Source organism: Coffea arabica, chromosome 10e (genome assembly GCF_036785885.1).
Source record: "Coffea arabica cultivar ET-39 chromosome 10e, Coffea Arabica ET-39 HiFi, whole genome shotgun sequence".
Classification (NCBI taxonomy): Eukaryota; Viridiplantae; Streptophyta; class Magnoliopsida; order Gentianales; family Rubiaceae; genus Coffea; species Coffea arabica.
In genome coordinates, this window is record NC_092328.1 from 5,799,160 (window position 1) to 5,819,232 (window position 20,073).

Sequence of the window (20,073 nt, forward strand, 5' to 3'; positions counted from 1 at the left end):
GCCCATATAAGATGGTTATTATTTTCGTCTTGTTATCATTTGCTACTCACGCTTGAATAATGTATTTTGATGCGGTAATACTCTCAAAGCCTCTCTTCAACTCCTGCCTTTAGCATATAGGGGATGCGTAAACAAAAGCTGATAAGAAGGAAAAGGTAAATGAAGAGACAATCTAGAGAGAGACCTGCAGGCGGAGACAGCAAATTTATCCTACTTTGGAACAACCTTTTTTTTTTTTTTTTGAGTAGTTTAAGATAAAAGTCCGATAACTACATCTTTTTTCAATTTCCCAGGTAGTATAAATTTCACTCATCGTTCTAGAAAACTGGTAAAATGTCGAAATCAGTCAACTTTTACAATGTCAAGAATGGAAAAAGAATGTATATATTGCAAAGGTATCCTATTTATATTTGTAGGAGATTACGTGAAGCCCACCCATGAAAGGCCTTAATATCTCAGGTATAATAACAGAGCCATCTTCTTGCTGATAATTTTCAAGCAAGCATATAATCATCCGTGGAACTGCACAAGCTGTGGCGTTTAGCGTATGCACAAATTGTGTGGGAGCGGAATTGCCTTTGCCCTTTCTGGGACTAGACGATGATGACTCTGGTCGAAATCGAATTCCCAGTCGTCTACTTTGATAATCTGTACAATTTGATGCACTTGAAATCTGTCCATCAATCCAACAAACTAGCTCAGAAGATCCTAAAACGCAATAGCAAAAACATATGGACGAAAGGCTAAGAGAATCAGTGCATTGTAAAACTGCAGCTTAGATGTCTAAGCAGCTAATTAGACTATAGTTGAAATACTAAATTCTTGGCAGCTAAAGAAAGCAAGAATAATGCCCATACCTCGCCATAACGTTCCAAACCAGGCATCCATGCCTCCACATCAAATTTCCTGTAAGCTGGGGCACCTAAATCCTCTGATGCCATATCCAATGTCCTGAGAAATGCATTGACATGTAAAGATTGATGAATGGTGAATTCGCTGAACTCTTGGGAACATAAAGGATGTTTATAGGCACAACAGAACTGCAAGTAGAATTAGAATCGCACTTAAAATGGAGTCCTAGTGATGAATAAAGGCTTTCTTCAATTTCAATCAGTTCCTGATGGAAAGAATCACTTTCTTCTGGTCGGCATAGTACAAACATCTCGACCTTGCTGAATTGGTGAACCCGATAGAGACCCCTGCTCCAATAATATAGCCCAATGATTAATTTGATGTGAGAACAAAATAAGTTACATGACATGAAGTTTTTTGCATTATAATCTATAACTTCAGTTGTAAAATATCCCAGTTTAGCAAGAAGTCCAATTAGACCCCCATTTTAAAATTAAAAAAATTAGTGCTTTGCAACTGAAATTACACACTGAAATTCAACCAAAAGGAGAAGTCCTCAAAAAAGTTTTTTAAAAAGATAAAGCACGAAACGAGCTCATTAAAGGATTTTTAGATAATTGCCCATTCATCCTCTCATTTTGTGCCTGTCATGTCCGCAATACCATTCTCCTCGGTTAAAGTTCACTTGTAAAGTTAAGGAGAAAACGTCGAACAAATCATTAAAGCAAAATTAAACAATGAATGAAACAATATTAATTACCAAGTACAAGAGATCAACACAAGGCACAACACTTTATTTCAAGAGCACAACAATGGAAATTTTACTGTAAATCAGAGGCAAGAACAATATCATCTTCAATGGAAAGATTTGTTTATTACCTAGTTGCAGTGCCCGCAGCACCAGCTTCAGTGCGAAAGCAATGGGAGAAAGCTACATACTTCAGAGGTAAAGATGACTCTAAAAGTATTGAATCCATGTGAATTCCTCCCAGTGGAATCTCTGCGGTGCCAATAAGGCATTGATCACCTCCCTCAATTGAGTAAACCTATCAGTATTTGTTAAAATTAAAAATGATAAATAAATCCACTGAACTTCATGTCCTGTCTATGAAACACTATCAACATTGAAGGAAATAACCAGATCCTTTTCCCAGATTTGGACAATTCAACAATGGAGGTCATTTGTATTGGCACCATCTCTAATCACCTGAGTGTTTGTTCCACGTGGTTGAAAACCACATTTTTCCACAACAGAGGACCGGACAATCTCTGGTGTTGTGAGAGGTGTAAAGCCTCTTTTCATTACTTCTGAGACTGCCCAGTTTACAAGGCCCATTTCTAACAGAACAGCTTCATTCTTTAGGTAATAGAATTTTGATCCACTGATCTGCAAGAAACACATAATATATACATGAATGCAAAAGTAGTGCACCAGTAATCAAGTTCAAACGTCATTTGTGCCATGCAACTATGGAATGATTGAAGACATAATAGCACAGGAGCCAAATTTTGACGGTTAAAAAAAGAGCAGCCAAAATCAGGTGTATCGTGCAAACTATAAGTATGTGCAAAGATATGATTATCCAGCATGTTCTGTGCCACGTATAATTCTACAGGATATGCTTAATTTGTAAGTTCCAAATTTACAGTGCATAGGGGAATCGGATTATCTGAGATGACAAAACAAAATCTGCATTCTTTGACTGTGTTGAACCCAATAATAAGCATTTTTCCCACTAGGCTCATCCCCCACTCTTCCACAAAGGCAGAAATATCATATAAACTGGAAGAAGCATGCAAAATAGTGCACAACCAACTCTTTCTACACCCTATAAACCTTGAATATGAGACTATTTGAGAGGGGAAGCACATTATTACAGCAACAACTGGAAAAAAAAGGGAGAGTATAGTGCACAAAGATTATAAACAGACAACAGACAGAATAAAGCATAAATAGCAACTATTTTTCTATGGCCATCTTTGCAAGGAAAAGGAGCTTCAGCACATTGACAAGAAACAAAGATTATATGTTACTTGAATTGCAACCACACGCAACTCAGGGTCAGAAACCTGTAAATCACACTCTGGAGGTCCTAAAGTCTCGTCTTCATGGAAGATAGGAAGCAGGGTGCAATATGCAAATAACTGATGATAGAGTAATTAAACACCTTAGATTAGAGTGAATACCTCAGCAGCAGCATCAAAATCAAACAGATCTAGGTCTTTTCCAAGTTGTGCATGGTCCTTTATTGGGAAACTGAACTTACGAGGCTCACCAACCTACCAGAAGATATTGAGAAGTCAAAGAATGAGCCAAAAAGAGAAAGCAGCAACAAAGTGATTCTAGGACTCAGCGAAGAAGTGTATAACCATATTCCTCAAAGTAGAGGCATCTTCACCTCCAACTGGAACATCTGGATGCGTCATATTTGGTATAGATTGTGCTTCCTTCTGAAGTTCATCAGTAAGCTTTAACAAATCTTCTTCCAAAGTAACAAGCCCTTCCTTTAAGTTCTTTCCTATAGAAAAATTTCAAGGCAGATTGAATCATAGTATTACCAGCTGAAAGATTCCAGGAGAGAATATGATGCAAACCTTCTTCTATGAGTTTCTGACGCTCAGAAGGCTCTAATTTTCCTTTCATCTTGCTTGCAACCACATTTCTCTCTGCTCGAAGCCTTTCAACTTCCTGTTATCTGTGATCAAATTAGCTAAAATTGAGAAGAAACCAGCATGTAGTAACTTTGTTTAATCCAAGAATCAGAAAGAGAAACTAATAGCATTCGATGACATCAATGTCAATAGGAAGATTAACAATTGAAAAGGTGATTTTTCACATCCCAAACAGAAAGATCAAAATTATATATTAAACAACAGCAGCACCAATCCAACTGAGGGGAAAAAGAAGTTAATGCTGTTAATTGGCCCAATCCAAAAATTAGCATTGCAATGAAGCGAAAATTTGCAACAAGAAAACGCATGACAAAAATATATATTATGTAAAAAAGGTTCCCTATAAAGATGAAAAGATAGAAAGCCTTACCTTTTGAACATTCAACAACTTGTCATAAAGCTCAAGAACAAGTTCCAGATTAGCATTGGAGTTCCTAATCCTTATATTGGTTGCCACGGCCTCTTTATTCTCTCTTATCCACTTGAAATCAATTGCTGCTTTCCATTGAGGCTTCACCGCTAAAGATTAAAAAAAACCCACGACAAAGACTCAATTTTTTTCCCAAAACAAAGCACAAAATTTGATGCACAAAACCATATAGGTGAGTTGAAGTACTGCTGACCTTTGTTGCTATCCTTGGCGGGGGCTGAGACGGCAGGAGGGATGGTGGTTTGGGTGGCGGTAGAAGAGAAAGCTCTGGCGAACAAGAAATGGCGGGGAGTTGGAAAAGAGATGGTGGCGATGGTTCTGATTTTGGGGAGTGGAGAGAGGGAGACGGACGAGGAGAAGGAGGAAGAGCAGGGGATTGTAGCCAGTTTTAACGTTTGAAAATTGGTTTTAGTTAAACAACAATGGAGTCCCATTTTTTTCTGCAGGATGGAGCTAAGTTTGAACTGGGCAGTAGCAAGAAAGGGATGGCTTTTATCCAAGGCCTCCTTCGGGAATTTTATGAGGGAAAAAAAAAAGGACCAGAGAAGATAAGGTGCGTGATAGCAAGTAGTCGACTAGTAGTAAAAGAGTAGAAAAGGAGACAGATGTGAACTGTTATCTGATATCTTTGTTAAGTCCAAAGGAAAAATGGAGTTTGATTTTCATTTTGTTCTTGTAAAAGTACAAAACTTGGTAACTTGAAAACTTCGATAAGCTTCACATAGTTTTGCTTCCCATTGAAATAAATGCATACAATTGCATGTTTAGGGGAAAACAAAATGCTTTGACATTCTTTTGTGTAAGAGCTTCTATAATTATGCAAAAACAAAAAAGTATTTTAACAACTAAATGAATTAGATTCAACTCGTAAATCTTTTCAAGACCACTTAAATTTTTTGCTACTCAATTTTTTCAACAAGGTACATGAAAATGTAATTCATTGTTTGAATGGTTAAAGCTTTCAAAGCTGCATGTCTTAAATGTTGCATAAGGCTTTATGCATCTTCTGCTCTCTAGTTGCTTTTGTAGTTTGTGCATTTCGTTTGGGTTTCTGGATGTTTATCAAATGGTATAGTGATTCAACAGTTGCTTCTTTGGTTTCTATAGCCAAATTTGTAGAGAATATTGAGCAACAATTAACAAAGTGACCATTAGGATAGTATTACAAATTGTGCTCCATGTATAAGAATTTCAGTTGGGGTAAGTTTTGGAGTGAAAATTGATGATGTCGTTCAGAACCCTCAAGATGTTAACATGGGAGTAAAGTGTACATTACCTAGGTATTGGGGGGCAAAGTGTCACTCACTCCCCAAGTTCAGGTGGATAAGTGTAATTAACCACCTAAAAAGCTGTTTCGATATTAGAACCATGCTTTCTAAACTTATGTTAATTTTTGCATTTTGGTTCCATCATTGCGTGACGAAAACAAGCAATGAAGCAAACCAAATTCGTTCTGGAATGGGAGGGTACTTGACGATAACTCCATAAGCAATCTGTATACATCTACTGAGATTCATGCACCAGTCTGCTTTCTCATGTCACTGGTCTAGAAAATCTAGCATGGTAACTACCAAATAGTTCCACAAGTTCTAATAAGCTTTATTCTGTGACACGTAGAAAAATCGTTTGCCCAGTAAGAAGTTCTAACCGGGCATCCGCCCAATGATTCATCACTGTTACAAATGTCAAGCTTGACAAAGGGAACAAAGAGAGGTCTACTCAAAGGTATGATCATTCTTCAGCGGCAAATTCATTGGTTGAGGAGCAACAAGTTTCGTGCTTGAACAAGCTCCAATATAGAATACAGAAGCCAAAATTTTTATTATCTCGGTTGATTGAAAAGGATTCTCTCTATGCGTATGGAAAGACAGCAGGCATCTCGCAAGTCAACTCCAGGAACCATCTTCGATTGGCTGGCATCATCTACAAAGGTCCCGGAAAGGTGCCATTCTCCCTTTGCTCGTTCCATCTATCAATCTGCAGGGTTAAAACATAATGCAGAAACATAAAAACCAAATACTAGAAAGAAACCAGGAAATGCACTTTCAATGTTCATGCAGACTTGAATTGCTTTCTTGACATCTAGATTGCAGTCGTGATCTAGCAGTGCAAAGTAGCAAGATATTGTGTCCAACCAGTAGACAACAAAATCATTTTTATCAGAAATCTCCGTGCATTTTTTCCTGGGTTTACTTTATTACTTCTTTGCAAGGAGGCCAGGAGGCCCAGGACAAAGCACGATGTCACCAGTGTCATGGATTTATGATTCTAGCACCAACATCCTAGAGTATCCCGTCTGTCCATGAGTAGAAAGTTGTGAAAGCAAAGCAACATACCCATTCCCCTGGGCAAAGTGAACGATAATATTTGGCAAACTTCTGACACTCAGAGGCACCTTCGCCCTTTGCTGCTATGCACCTGAGAAAATAAACTGGGTTATGATGCTGGAATGCCCGGACTAATTCACTAGCCTAACTCAAGCACAGTCTGCACAGCCTAACGAAATAAAAAGTAAAAGATAGAGCAGATGCCAACAAGAACAACTCACCTATGGTATTCAATATATCGGGTAAAGCAATGCCTGGTTTGATTTGTAGTTGGGAAACGGAAGTCTGCAGGTGCGGTCTCAAGCTGGTAACGAGGACAATGAAGAGATGAATAAACCAAACATCGGGAATACAAGCAATGGATAAAGGTCAAAATCAATTAGCAAGTAAACCAACCGTAAAATGTGGAGCATCTTCAATGGATTCTTGATCACCTGCCACCTCACTTTCAGCACTTTCACTAGCAGGTGTATCATCTCCAGAGCCAGCCTCAGCAGCAGGAGTGGCTTCAGTGCTTTCTCCAGCAGCAGTATCAGAAGCTTCACTGCTTCCATCAGCACCAGTAGGAGGGACTTCACTATTTTCAACGACAGGAGTATCCTCAGCTTTCTCGACAACTTCTTCTGCAACAGTAATATTTTCTGAAGTTTTAACTTCAGCTTCTTCCACAGGTTTTGTTATGACTTCAAATGTTTCTTCTTTTCCCTTCAATAGATATTGCTGCTAGGCAAAAGAATTATCAGACAATCAGGTATCACAGAGAAACAAAAGAAAGCAAGTGTTGCCTATCCAAATCCACATGCACAAGTCATCAAAACAAAAGTACGGCAACAACAAGAAATGAATTGGCATCAATTGTGCAGAAGCTGTAGAAAACTAACCAACTAGAATGGAGTCAAGGAGGCATGACAAGGTTTAATCCGTAATATAAAGCTGCATGTTAAGTTTGCAAAAAAGAAAATTACAAATGCATCGTGGAAGATGAAAGCTCAAGACATCACAAAATTCTGAAGTCATTATGCCAGGAAAATGTCACACAGAGAGGAAAAGTTTAAGGACACAAGCATTTAAGAAGGCAAGCCAAAACTAAAGCTTGTCTTTCCAGCTTCTCAACTGTTCCTGAACCACTAATTTGGAGGTTTATTGTAAAAGTGAAACAGGTTCTTTTCTTAGTCTGCCTGCTTTTACTCAAACATGAATCTTTCCTTCCTAAGATATTAGTAAAAAAGCATTTACTGTTACCATACTTCCATTCACTCAATTTTACTGAACCAAAGATTTATCTAAACTCAGGTCAAGTAAGTTCAGGATACTTGGGCGCTCCAGCTAAAATCACATATCAGCTAGCACCCTTGCTTTCAGTAACAACTATTAAAGCATACTTTTCATCTATAACTGCTCACTGAATAAGCTCAATATTTCTCTGGATATATTTTGTATATGGACCTTCTCTCTGTTTTGAGTTGTACAAGGATAACCATCAGCTCAGCCAACAGAAAAGCACGAAAAGACCAAATCTTTGTAAACCAATTCTGGAAGCAAACTGTCCATTAAACAGTACATCTTCAGCTCAGGGAATATGCCCTAAGCTTGTTACATTGCATTACAAGCTCCTTTGTACTAGATAGTACAAGTAGTAAACACGGCTGATTCACGGCTACGAGCGATTGAATGCACACTTCATAAAAACTATGTTATCGTGCAAAATATAACTTGTTATCCTACTTATCAGATAAACTGCTTACAGAACTTCTCATATGCAGTTAGTCCGCAATATCGCAGGGAAAAACATGTTCCAACTTGAATTTTAAAGATTCAATCGTACAGGTGATATGTCAAATGTATCATTCAATCATCACTTGTTTGGATGATTTATGATACTATGGGTTTGCTCAAGCAATCTTGGATTGCATCTAAAGGATACAAACAATGACCTTAAGCATGCATCAAGTTTAAACCAGTGACAACAAGATTGTTACTTTGAAAACACTGGATCCCTTGTCCTCAATACAATCATGTGGTCTCAGAAAGAACGTGATTTCAACACAATCACGCTTCATTTAGACAGAAGGAAACTGAAAGAAATGAAAGATTTGCAGAGAAAAATGAAACTTTCACTCCTTTAGAATTTTCAGATGGGGAGAAAAGAAAAATAATTGGAAACACCTTCAAAAAAAAAAACTTTCCAGCAGTTCATTTTGTTTCTTCCATCCTCAGAGAAAGCAAGACTTTTTCGTTAAAATTCTTAAAATTTGACGTCTTCCACCAAACAAACATCAAGACATACTAACAAATTGTTCCCCTCTTTTGTCTTTTTTGTGTTCTCCCATAACACAATTTCTTTCCCCTTTTTATCTTCTGTCCTTATACTCCAAAACTAGGCCTCCATCACATTTTCTCAGATCCAAGTTCTTTAATCCAAATACAAACCTACAATTGTCCTAATACAAATACCATTCCTCCTTTCAACACTCCTCTCCCTACAATCTCCACATATTCAAGAGCGGATTTTTAGTTAAAGCAATGGACACACTTCAATCAGGAGGATTCTCACCATCCTAATCCCAAATTCCAGCAAACACTAGCAATTTCACAAGAACAACTCCCTATCCCAATAAAAACAAGATGTATAAAAAACCTAAACAAAATTTAGATCCTCAATTTCCCAGAAATACCCATTTCAACAACTATCAAGAATTCAACAATAACATCACAACATTTGAAATTTCAAGAACCCCGAAAGAAAAGCAGCATACAACAATCAAAAAAAAGCGCAGACCTCGGATAAGGACGGGGGCTTGGCAGTTCCAACGTCGGCCATTGAATTCTGAGTCAGCTAACAAAAGGGCCGGTTTGGTTTGGATGAATGGAGACGATCGAGCTGCCTTAGGTTTTTACTACAAGTTAGTAAATCCACAAGGCTCTACTGGAAATTCAGCAGTGAAGCTTAGACTGGTCGAGCCTAGTAGTTGTTAGCCGGTGAGGCCACTCACTGCAAGCCACGTTTCACTAAATCCTGGGCCGGTTGGAGTTGGACTTCTTTGGGTTTTCACCTGAATCCAATATTGAGCGATAAGGTCTAGTCAGGACTATTACCTAGGTTAATGCCTGTTGACATGGGCCTCGTTGTTAGTCAAGTTTAGTCGAGTTTTGAACTTATCAAGTTGACGTGAACTTGTTAATATCCGAACTCGAGTTTGTCGAGCCAAAAAAATGAAATTCGAGCTCGATTCGACTTAGAAAAAAAAAGTTCAAACTCGACTTGTTTTTGGCTCGCGAGCAGCTCGAGACGTCAACGCGAATTTCGCTCGACATTCTAACTCACGAGAAGCTCGAAGTTAGCTCAATTTTAATTGATGTATGGGTATTTTTATAATTTCATATCAATTCAAACTTTTCCAGCGGCTTGTCGAGCAATCCAATCTAACAAATGATTGCTCGAGTTCGACTCGTATATATGAACGCTGAGTTTGAACTCCACGTTGACTCGAGCTCTAACTCGAGATTGCAGCCTCGGTCGGCCTTTTGCCTTTTTTGTTTATACTTCGGTATTGACCTGGAAGATATTCACTACTAATCACGAATAGCAATTATGAGTATCAGATTTTGCATTTTTTAAATTTGGTTTTTTATAAAAAAAAATTATTTCATTAAAATCTACATTAATGATAGAAATTATATCAATCATACATAAATGCAAACAAATCTGAAGAATAAATACTTAATACTACGAATCTAGAAATTTAATATAATATTATACGGAAACTCCAAAAAATCTAAAGATAAAATACTTGTAACTCCAAGATTATTTGTACATCCTTCCCAACTGTACTACACGATTCCTTGCAGATCTACCAATCAACTAATTCAAAACCAAGCGTTAAGGTAAAATCTGACAAGTTAGATCTAAGAAATATCAGATTCTACAATCAATTTGGGAAAAAAAAAAAAAAACACAGAGATCTAATATCAAAAATAGACTAACATAGATCTTGTTAGAGTTGTTAAGGAGATCGTATTTATATCCTTGAAGTTGGGTTTGTGCTAACCGAATCAATGCTAATTTTGGGGGGTGGAGGGAAATGATGATTCTTTTAGATTGTTAGTGGCCACTGAGGTGGTGAGATTGCAGATGCATCACATTACTATAATTTGGAGCCAAATGGTTGAAATCTATCACGGTCCAAAGCATTGAGATCCGGCCTTCAACCAAACCAGCCCCCCCCCCCCCCCCCCCCCCCCCCCCCCCCCCCCCCCCCCCCCCCCCACTTTGCAGGCAGGCAACAAGAGGTGAGACATAATCAGCTTCACATGTAGTTAAGCATCGATGATTTTCAGCTGGTTACGATAGTTCTGACAATTTCTTTGAATGCCAGCATTCACCTCAATTTCGAAATAAACTATGAACAGAACCCATAAAATTTTCTCCCCCCTTTTGGGTTGGATTATCAAATAAAAGTGAAACCCGGAAAGCCAAAATTGAGAACGTACAGTTTATGATCACATAATTTTTTTAGATATCAACCGTCAATACCATCATGTTTATTGGCAAATTCTCAAGTGTCTTTTTGCCGACACTGCAGTAGGATGGGTTCTATCTATTCATCCATATAATGCAACGAAGGCTCTTCCCTTGGAGAAGCAAATCAAATGCCTTATTGATCTCCTCAAAGCTGACTTCATGTGTTATGAAACCATCCAAACGTAGCTCCTGCCAAATTATCAAACAGAAGAAAGAGTACTGCATCTTGTCATTTTGCTTTGAACATACTTAACTCTCGCCCTGTTTTCTTTGCTTCAATGCTTTTCATTCACCATACGCGGGAAAAAGTTGTTCATATTCTCCATTTCTTTTATCAACGCTAACTCGTTCAAATAACTTTAGAAATGGTCGAAACAAATGAGCATGTAAAATTTTGTACCTCCGTTGGTGCTGGTATCAGTTTTAAATGGTTAATAAAAATAAAGCCCTTTTTTTTCTTTTGGCTGATGGGATCCCAAAAAACTGTTTTTTTTTTTTTGGGGTGGTTGTCTCCACATTACTTTTCAACATTTTCTTTTTGGGATATTTACGTAATTAAAATTAACTTACTTTTTTTAGATACTTTTGAGCCAGGTGTGGAATATCTTGTTTGGGTTTGATGCCTCCAAGAGTAGCTCCCATGATACTTTTCCCCGCAAGGATCTCAAGAGGGTGGATGCTTAGCGGGCTGCCATGAAGGTCCGCACCCAATATCACAGTCTTTCCACATCCCTGAACCATTGACAATGCTCAAAATCAACATCACATTGCATTCCTCACTTGAATCACAATACATTGCATCCCAATTACAACTTTCAGGAATTTTTGTTTAGCAAATTAAAATGGTAGATGATGGTAAAACAATTACGATATATCATGCATAATCAGTAGTCTTAATTAGTATATATATTAAAAAAAAAAAATCAACACTATCTAATCCGTCTTACACATTTCTTTGGAATTTCCTTCCGACTTTTATCAAGCAAATAGTGCTAGACAATTTCCAAGAATCCCATTAATAAATTTGTTAGATTTTCCTTTAAAAAGGAAAAAGGATGAATGGGCTATCGTCTTTGATTGAGTTGGTTGTAACTAGTAACTTATAAGGTATCCGTTTTGCCAACTTAGAATTCCCCCTAATGTTTTAGGGGGAACGAATGGTGTAGGAGTCATGAAATGTATACAAGTTCTGAAAATTTCATGACATAGAAAATGTTGTCAAATGAGATTTTTTTTTTTTTTGTTGCAACGACAACAAAAATGTTATCTAAGTGACAGTCACAATTAAGTGGCAAGTTTTGATGCTACCAACAGCGCAAGAGGCTGCTGGCGTTATCAAATGAGATATATGGAGATGGATAAAAACATGAAAGAAAAAGGAGGGAAAGAGAGAGAGAGAGAGACCTGCCGAGAACCATCAAAAGCCTCCCTGATGAGGGAAGTTGATCCAACGCACTCGAAGCAATAATCAGCACCACCATCTGTCATCTCTCGTATTACCTGCTCCATTGTTTTCAAGAAATCAATCATCATATTGCTTACCGATGATAAACCCTTCACATGTACTGCTAAAAATGGATGCTTTATACCTGGCTCACTGAATCTTTCCCGCAAGAAGTAGGATTAACAAAATCTGTAACTCCAAACTTCTTAGCTGTCAAATTCACACCAGTACAGAGCCAAATGAATTGAACACCAAAAAAGAGGAATTAAAAAAATTGAATGTCAGGATCAGAAACCAAACCAACCAATTTCAAATTTTTCAAGATTCTTATCAATTCCAATAATTTTTGAAGCTCCACGTATCCGTGCTCCCTCTGCAACCTGTTACAATTTAATGTTGTTGTCATCTTCAGATTACTGAGATGGATACCAAGTGGGGAATGAAAAAGGTAGTAATAAAATGCAACGACAGAAGAGGAGGGGTGGAATGGTTTGGGGGGGCCAAGAACACTTTGGACCAAACAACTCTTATCAACTTCAGACTATAAATGATCTAGAAAACAAAGGGACCAAACAGTTCTTATCAACTTCAGACTAATTAAGTGAGATCTTAGAATAGAAATACATGAACAAAAGATTAAAGAGTTGAAGGCCAAGACTAATGCTACCGCAAGTCCCACTGTTCCAAGTCCAAAAATTGCTACCGTAGAGCCCTCCTCAATCTGTGCAGCCTTCATTGTAGCACCAACTCCTGCATTAGGTCGACCATCGATAAATTGCTCAAACCTTACATTCAACTTCTCCCTTTGGGAACAAATTCCCCGGAGATTGTGCAAGAATTAATGGTGACCTATATATAGGTTCATACATAACTAAAACTAAAGCATGTTGATTTCTTGGAATTCTTGAGACTTCTCCATCGTGAAAAGCTCGGATCGTACGAGGAAGCCAAAAGAAATGGAAAATTCTGCCAACCAAAACATTGCCTAATTATAGTAGCAGAATTGAGATAAGTTTGATTCTAATAGTCGATGATCATGTGACTAACCCGTGGTCACGCCACAGCTGAGCAAGCAGGCTTTGTCTACCGGAACCTCAGGGCTGATTTTCACAAGATGCGTCACATCCACCACAGTATATTCAGCAAAGCTAGAAGCAAAAAGGAAGTGATGCAAAGGCTGTCCATCCTTGTCCAAAAACCTGCTACTTCCATCCCTTGGCATCGCATTGAGTGACGCAGCTGGGAATTTGGTGCAAGCATTGCCCTTAAATTTGCAATCCCTGCATTCTCCACAGTTCCTCTGCACTACTGGTACTACTAAATCCCCTGCTTTTACTTCCACCACATTTTCCCCCACACTCTCAACAGTCCTATGACCAAGAGCACAAGAAAATTCGATTTCACAGTCAAGAAGATATGCTAGTGGCAAGCAACAAGTTCCAGAGATGGGAAAGAAATGCATAATTACCCGGCTGCTTCGTGACCAAAAATTCCTGGGAAAAATGAGAATGGCCCCTAAGAAATCATATGAAAATAATGCCTCAGAAAGAAATTCATTCAGACTAAAAAATGGTATTCAGATAAGCATGCTTTGGTGGGACTTACGGACTCTGATCGCCAGAAGCTAATATCACCGTGACAAAGGGACGTGCAAATAATCTTGACTCGAACCTCCCCAGACTTGGGAGGGGCCACTTGAATCTCTTCTATCACTAGGGGCTCTCCAGCTCCTCTGCATACCGCAGCTGTTGGATCATGTATCGTGCAACAACTGATCTAATTAGCCATAATTAACATATAAGAACCGTGATAAAATAATGAAATCAGAACAGTTCAACGGATAGTTTTAGATGAACCTCTGCATCTTATGGGCTTTCCTGCGGTATCTGACCGGAATTTGGCTTCCATGACGACTGGGTGTATTTTTCTTTTCTTTTCCTTTTCCTTGCTTCCGTGCGTTTTTTCTTCTGTTTGATAGGGTGTGGTAAAATATTTTTATTAACATATAGACAAAAGGGGGCCACATGCATTTGAAAGCTCCATGGTCCAACCTACTAGGCTACTACTCCCAAACTACTACTCCTCCCGTGAACGCGAGTAAGTTTTACAGTCTGCTTGACTGAAGCGCATGTTGCAGTTGACCTTTCGATGCTTTCTCCTTTTGTACACGTGCTACTTGTTTCTTATTTCTCTGTTACTGTTTCTACCCTAAATGGCAAATGCAGTCCCCATAGCCCTTGACAGAAGCTCAGGCCAGAGCAGTAAATCAGTCAGCCGTCGAGTTTTGACTTAATCGAATCAGATTTTAATTTAATTTCATTGAGCTCAAATTCAATTTCAAAGTGAGCGAATTCTTGATATAAAATCCGAACTCAAGTTTGATTTTAAATTTGAAGCTCGTCGAATTCAAGTTCGTGCTCGATTTACAACGTTTATGGTACTTGGTTATATATATGGGTAATTGCTCCTCTTTCGGCTATGTGTTGTCTGACTGCTCATGGACACTAATGTCGGCAGCAACTCTCGTATATTCCTCTTGCTTTCTCCCATTTTAATAGTTTTGTTCATCTATCTCCTCGTTGATTGTGTAAAAAAAGTGATTAGGAGGCAATCTATGGTTGTGTGGGCAGTGCAGCAGCAATTCGCTATAATGGTTGTTTGGGGAATCTTTTTATAATGACTAATTATTCGGAAAAATTATGCATGTAAGTACTATAGAATAACGTCATCAATTATTAGCTAGCAGGACAATCCCCTGAAAAATATGAAGAAAGGTGTTCTATTTAATTTATGATGTACGTGATCTAAGAAAAAGGTAAAGAAAATGAGAGAGAGAATTAGAGAGAAGCAATTTTGAGTTGGATATGTGCGCCACCAGGTACCAACCAACAAGTCAGAAACGCACGCTTGTTCATAATTTCAAATGTTCCGTATGCTCACAGAGATGGGCACGTAATGCAGGCATCCGGTTTTTGACCTTTTTTTTTTTTTTTAATACGAGGGACCATTTTGACTGATTTTAAATGTGAGAAATTAAAAAAAAAAATTTTAAAATATGGAGGACCAAATTGATGTGATGTTAGTACTTTTAATTTCAATTTTGTCCTCTGAACTTCGAAATTCAAAATTGAATCTAATGTGAAGCAAAGGTAAAGATAGGGATAATATTTTTTAAAAAAATCAAAAATAAATTTTACTTTAATAATATGACAAACATTTTCAACATCATAAAATAAAAAGTATGACACTTTTAATAGGTGCGAAGAAGTAGCTCGTTACCAAAGATGGAAAAGAGTGTTTGGATTGTAAATTATTTGAGATAATTTTGTAAAAAAAGTACTGCAGCACTTTTTTGATACGATGCATGTGAAATAAAAAGGTGATTGAAAAATATATTGATGACACAAGCAAATCAGTGTGTGTGTAAATAAGGTGTAAATAAAGTGTAATTTTTTACTATCCAAACACATATTTCCAAGCAGTGACAACATTTGTTATGTTGATTTAGTGAAGAAGACTATTGTTTTGTTGGTTGACCTCTGAGGGATGGACCCTTCTTGTCATTGTTGGGGATTATTGAGAACATTTGTTGAAGATCAAGATCCACTACTGATTATACACTACTGATTGATTAGCGGGTACTCGAAAATATTAAGAGCGAGTTAGGGTCATAAAATGACTGATCCGATATTTTAAGGTCAAATCAGTCATATCTTATTAGGGACGAGTATTCGACCCGTGCCCATCCCTAACTGATTCTACGTAGTCAACCTAAACTGAAATTTGATTCAATTATTACATTGATCTTTTCTAGACTTGGACTTGACGAATTGGCCCTTCACCCTTGCCCTTTAGAGGATACAACACAAGATGGATGGGCTTTCTCCATCTGGGCATTTGTTGGTGATACTAATAGCGGGTCCGAACTTGATTCGTTTGCAGCTGCATCTTTGTGTTTGCCAAATTCATTAATCCCAGATTCCCCACCCTAAAATCAAAATTAAAAAAAATGAAACTAGCTTTAATTTTTAAAGTTAACTTTCATATGGTTTTGATAAATTTATTTGTTATCATTCATTCTCCTTATTAATATTCGGTATATTAGATCAATATCCTAGGCTTAACTAATTTAATGCTGCCAATATTGCCTTTGGTCCCGACTCCCCTGCCAAAAATAATATTCATGCCATTTGAATTTCACCCAATGAGTTGGAGAAATTTCACGGTGCCTTTTGGGAATCAATCCTCTATCGTTAATAATGCTTTATGTTTAAAATAATTAAAAAGTTATAATTTATGATACAAAAAAATTGTAAGTAGCAAAGCATCTAAGCATCATCAAATCTCCAACTTCTCTCTATTGCTACTCTTTTCTAACTTCTTTCTACTGCTCTTTTTCTCTAAATCCTTCCTCTTCGAGAGAGAGGCATGAAGTCCCTCCCATAGGTTTTGTTTTTGATATTTTCCTAAAAAAAGTCTCTCCTAAATTTTTTTAGTGGGAGACCTTTGTTTATCTTAGAGTTCCTAGTGAGAATTTTTGTTCTTTCTAGGAGTTCCTAGTGAGATTTTGTGTTATTTTTCTTTATTTTATTGGTTAATTTAAATTTATTTCAAATCTGGTTGTCATATCTAAATTTATTTCAGAGTCTTTGTCGGCAGGTCTCATCATCTTTATTGGAGCTTACAACTGTTGATTAGCAGATCTGACGATTGCAACATGCACAGAGTGGACTACAGCGATTTATTCTATGAAGAGATGATTTTAAAATTGATGATACTTTTTAGATCTGTTCTAATTTTTCAATTCTTTTGTATCTGTTAATTTGCAGATCTACAATTTTAGTGCATATTTTATCCGCCATTAGGACAACGATGTATATGAATCGTTCTGAACGATTTCCAGCAATTTGTCAATGAAATATGTTTTGTTATCACAAAAAAAAAAAAAAAAAAATCCGCTGAGCATCGAAACTCTATATACATCTAAGCCTGATCTCTATATACATCTAAGCCTGATTTATGATTATAAACAAGGAGAACTTCTCCCTCTTCACTCTTTTTTTTTCTTTCTTTTTTAAGTGGAAGGGGAAAATGGGGGCATAAGGATAGAGGAGTCTAGAAAAGAACGTTCATTATGCAGCATCCAATGGAGAAGTTACTAACAGTTAAAAGCAGTATATCTCTTGGCTAACAATGTTGTGTTTGGAATTGGAAGTTGGAAGGATTCCCAATTCTCATAGTTGCATTTATGTCTTGAACATTTAACACAGAACCATGTCAAAATTTTAGAAAAAAAAAAAAGTGCGATTTATTTCATGATTATTATTAAACCACCCCAATTTTTATGTAATTGAAGAAACCAAAGTAATATGAAAATCAGGTGGCATGCCAATACCATTGCATGACATAAAATGAACAAACAGAAGGGCTAAGAGCCTAGCATTAGCTACTCGTATAGCTCGTGGACCTCCAGCAAAATTTGCCTAAATCCTCTTGTATTAGACGCTTGTAACTTTGCAAGAGATTCTACACAAAGGTCATCAATATGGGCAATCAAAACCTATGTCGGCCCAAGCCGAAGATGTTGAACTATCCAAGACTTGTATCATATGAGTGTGAAAATTCTCAAGCCGTTAAGCAGACAATCGGAAAAGTTAAATCAATGATTGAGATTTTCAAACCATCTCATCTCATCGTTTGAGTTTCATTCATGGTTTCCGTCTCAAGTTACCATTTGCTAGAGCTAGTATGTCTCAATCAGATTATTATACTCGGGTAAAAGGGCGTATTGTTAGAGAATTGAGCACAATTTTTTGATCCAACAAAGCTCTTCAAGATATTCAACTTTGTCATTTGTCAACCCAACTTCCAAAAAGTCATATTTCAATTTAGCCCATAAAACTGTAATTTTATTTTTAAGAGTTTCTATAGAAAAATATATTATAACGATTTGAAATATATGATGTAACAAGAAGGTGATTGAAAAATATGTTTACGGGAAACGTAAAATTTTTTAATTTTTTTTACAAAAAATCGGAATCCAAACATCCGTTGAACAAGTCATAATATCACGTCTCATGGGATGCCCCAAAGACATGGATAGCAACTTATAGGAAAAAAAGTAACATGAAAGTATATGTGTTTTGGAAGTTCATCTGACCCATGACTGGCTAAATAATTTTTCAATGTCGGCATCGGCGGTCTGGCACATTCACATATATATTTTTGTTAACATTCATCAAATCGACAACTGATAAGCAAAAAGTCAATGGTCAAATTAGCAGCAAATCACATGGATGATTAGAGTGCGTGCAATTAAATCATACTAATTCTACAACGTCATTGAAATTAATAGTTCATGATAGAACTGTTTCCTCCGTCTGTTCTTGTTTGTCGTGGCAATTTCTAACCCTCCAGATCCTAAGCAAAGCAAAGTAACTTACAAAAACAATTACGTTCTATTGTATAATCAGCATCTATCTCAAGGACAATGGAATTCCTTTTTTAAGAAAAAATTTTTGATGGATTCAACTCCGATCGTCACTGCAAGTTAAAGCATATACATTGACAGCAAAATTCAAACATAAGATCTTTTATGAGAACGTGATCCGTCATTACCAATTGAACCAACATATATTGGTTTGAATTTCAAAGATTCATAATGTAGCCAAGCGTTATATCTTGTACATGTACTTTATTCGGTTCTCATTTTAAAATTCAGTTTCTTTTGGAAGGTGATAGCGATGCACAAAGCAATTCTCTTTTTCTTTCTTTCTTTCTTTTGCTTTTGAAAGGTTGCTTACACTTCTCAAAAGAGCTGCATGTTATTTTGCAGTTTTACTCAGGAACCATACCTTCATTGTTTGCTGCAATTTCCCTTTCGTTCTCCCATCTTTCAAGGGATAAGCACCAATCGAGATGAAAGAAGACAATGACCCCCCCCCCCCCCCCCGCCCTCAACACACAACCATAATTATTAAAGGGGGCAATAAAACTTGAACTATGTGAGACCATGGATTAAATTTGTAGATTTCTCAATGTAATATACACGAAAAAGCTTCTTACGTATGAAAGCTGAAGCATCGAAACTGTGTTAATGGACTAATAGATAATGGAACCACCAGCCTTAAAATGTCACATCTAAGTGATTTGTTTCTAAAAAATTCAGACGGGTGTGCTGTGCATCCGTCTGATCCGATGGTGATTCAGTCCCCTTCGGATTACTCTTGACCTTCTTAGGTCGATCCCCTCCCCTTTAGTATAGGATAGAATAAATTTATCGTCTCCGAAAAAAAAAACTTATAGATAATGATTACATTAGTTAAATCTTTATCTAAATTTGTTGGTTATCATATCAGGTCAAGCTATTGTTTGACCAGTCTTCGCATATAGCAACGACCGTCATTGGAATGGAACAAACAAAGAAAAAATGGCACCGTCACAGGTATTCCGGTAGTGGTAGTAGTATCAAGTATCAAGAAACTCACTTGATGACCAGCAGGTCGTTGGAAAGGGGTAAAGCACACAACGTAAATTTACCATCAGAACATGATAAAACGGCTACTTCATAGGTAAAGTAACGAAAGAAGATTGAAAAAAGTCGAGCCGACCAATAATTTCTTGGTTAATTTGGAATCGGCATGATTATTATATTCTTTGCCCTATAAGCAAGCAAGCATCTTTTTCGTCCCTCGTTGCTCACCTGTGAGACTATAGTCCAACTGCTGAATAAACACGATCGCTTGCTTTAGGAGTAATGCGCTGGTCTTCCTCCTAATACACACATCAGTACAGTGCAAATCATGTTGAGAACCTAAGCATCAAA

At 37.3% G+C, this 20,073-nt stretch overlaps 3 protein-coding genes across 8 annotated transcripts; all 3 read right to left on the reverse strand.

Annotated features, from left to right (window-relative positions):
* Nucleotides 1–261: 261 nt before the first annotated feature.
* On the reverse strand, nucleotides 262–4,522 carry LOC113712192 (serine--tRNA ligase, chloroplastic/mitochondrial-like). Of its 3 annotated transcripts, none has more exons than XM_027235505.2 (10): nucleotides 4,149–4,518; nucleotides 3,896–4,044; nucleotides 3,448–3,541; nucleotides 3,223–3,371; nucleotides 3,040–3,132; nucleotides 2,060–2,239; nucleotides 1,732–1,898; nucleotides 1,065–1,199; nucleotides 858–951; nucleotides 262–673 (listed from the first exon to the last, which is right to left on the reverse strand). In XM_027235505.2, the coding sequence occupies exons 1-10, from the start codon at nucleotides 4,387–4,389 to the stop codon at nucleotides 401–403; spliced, it is 1,575 nt and encodes a 524-aa protein (XP_027091306.1). In that variant the 5' UTR covers nucleotides 4,390–4,518; the 3' UTR covers nucleotides 262–400. The 3 variants fall into 3 exon arrangements, with proteins under 3 accessions (XP_027091306.1, XP_027091308.1, XP_027091307.1); XM_027235506.2 differs by having other exon boundaries at nucleotides 492–708; nucleotides 4,149–4,522; XM_027235507.2 differs by lacking the exon at nucleotides 4,149–4,518 and having other exon boundaries at nucleotides 3,448–3,548; nucleotides 3,896–4,036.
* A 1,008-nt stretch (nucleotides 4,523–5,530) lies between these two features.
* Nucleotides 5,531–9,238, reverse strand: LOC113712919 (uncharacterized). The gene is made up of 5 exons (XM_027236557.2): nucleotides 9,062–9,238; nucleotides 6,679–7,002; nucleotides 6,504–6,586; nucleotides 6,292–6,373; nucleotides 5,531–5,932 (listed from the first exon to the last, which is right to left on the reverse strand). The coding sequence occupies exons 1-5, from the start codon at nucleotides 9,101–9,103 to the stop codon at nucleotides 5,879–5,881; spliced, it is 585 nt and encodes a 194-aa protein (XP_027092358.1). The 5' UTR covers nucleotides 9,104–9,238; the 3' UTR covers nucleotides 5,531–5,878.
* Nucleotides 9,239–10,691: 1,453 nt separating this feature from the next.
* LOC113710997 (alcohol dehydrogenase-like 1) lies at nucleotides 10,692–14,256 on the reverse strand. 4 transcript variants are annotated; one of them, XM_027234104.2, is made up of 10 exons: nucleotides 14,105–14,256; nucleotides 13,854–13,993; nucleotides 13,717–13,763; nucleotides 13,296–13,618; nucleotides 12,916–12,998; nucleotides 12,553–12,628; nucleotides 12,394–12,458; nucleotides 12,209–12,304; nucleotides 11,375–11,536; nucleotides 10,692–10,993 (listed from the first exon to the last, which is right to left on the reverse strand). In XM_027234104.2, exons 1-10 carry the CDS (start codon nucleotides 14,154–14,156, stop codon nucleotides 10,877–10,879), a joined length of 1,161 nt encoding a protein of 386 aa, XP_027089905.1. In that variant the 5' UTR covers nucleotides 14,157–14,256; the 3' UTR covers nucleotides 10,692–10,876. The 4 variants fall into 4 exon arrangements, with proteins under 4 accessions (XP_027089905.1, XP_027089904.1, XP_027089907.1 ...); XM_027234103.2 differs by having other exon boundaries at nucleotides 13,854–14,019; nucleotides 14,105–14,229; XM_027234106.2 differs by having other exon boundaries at nucleotides 13,296–13,741; nucleotides 13,854–14,024; nucleotides 14,105–14,245.
* Between the last annotated feature and the right edge of the window lie 5,817 nt (nucleotides 14,257–20,073).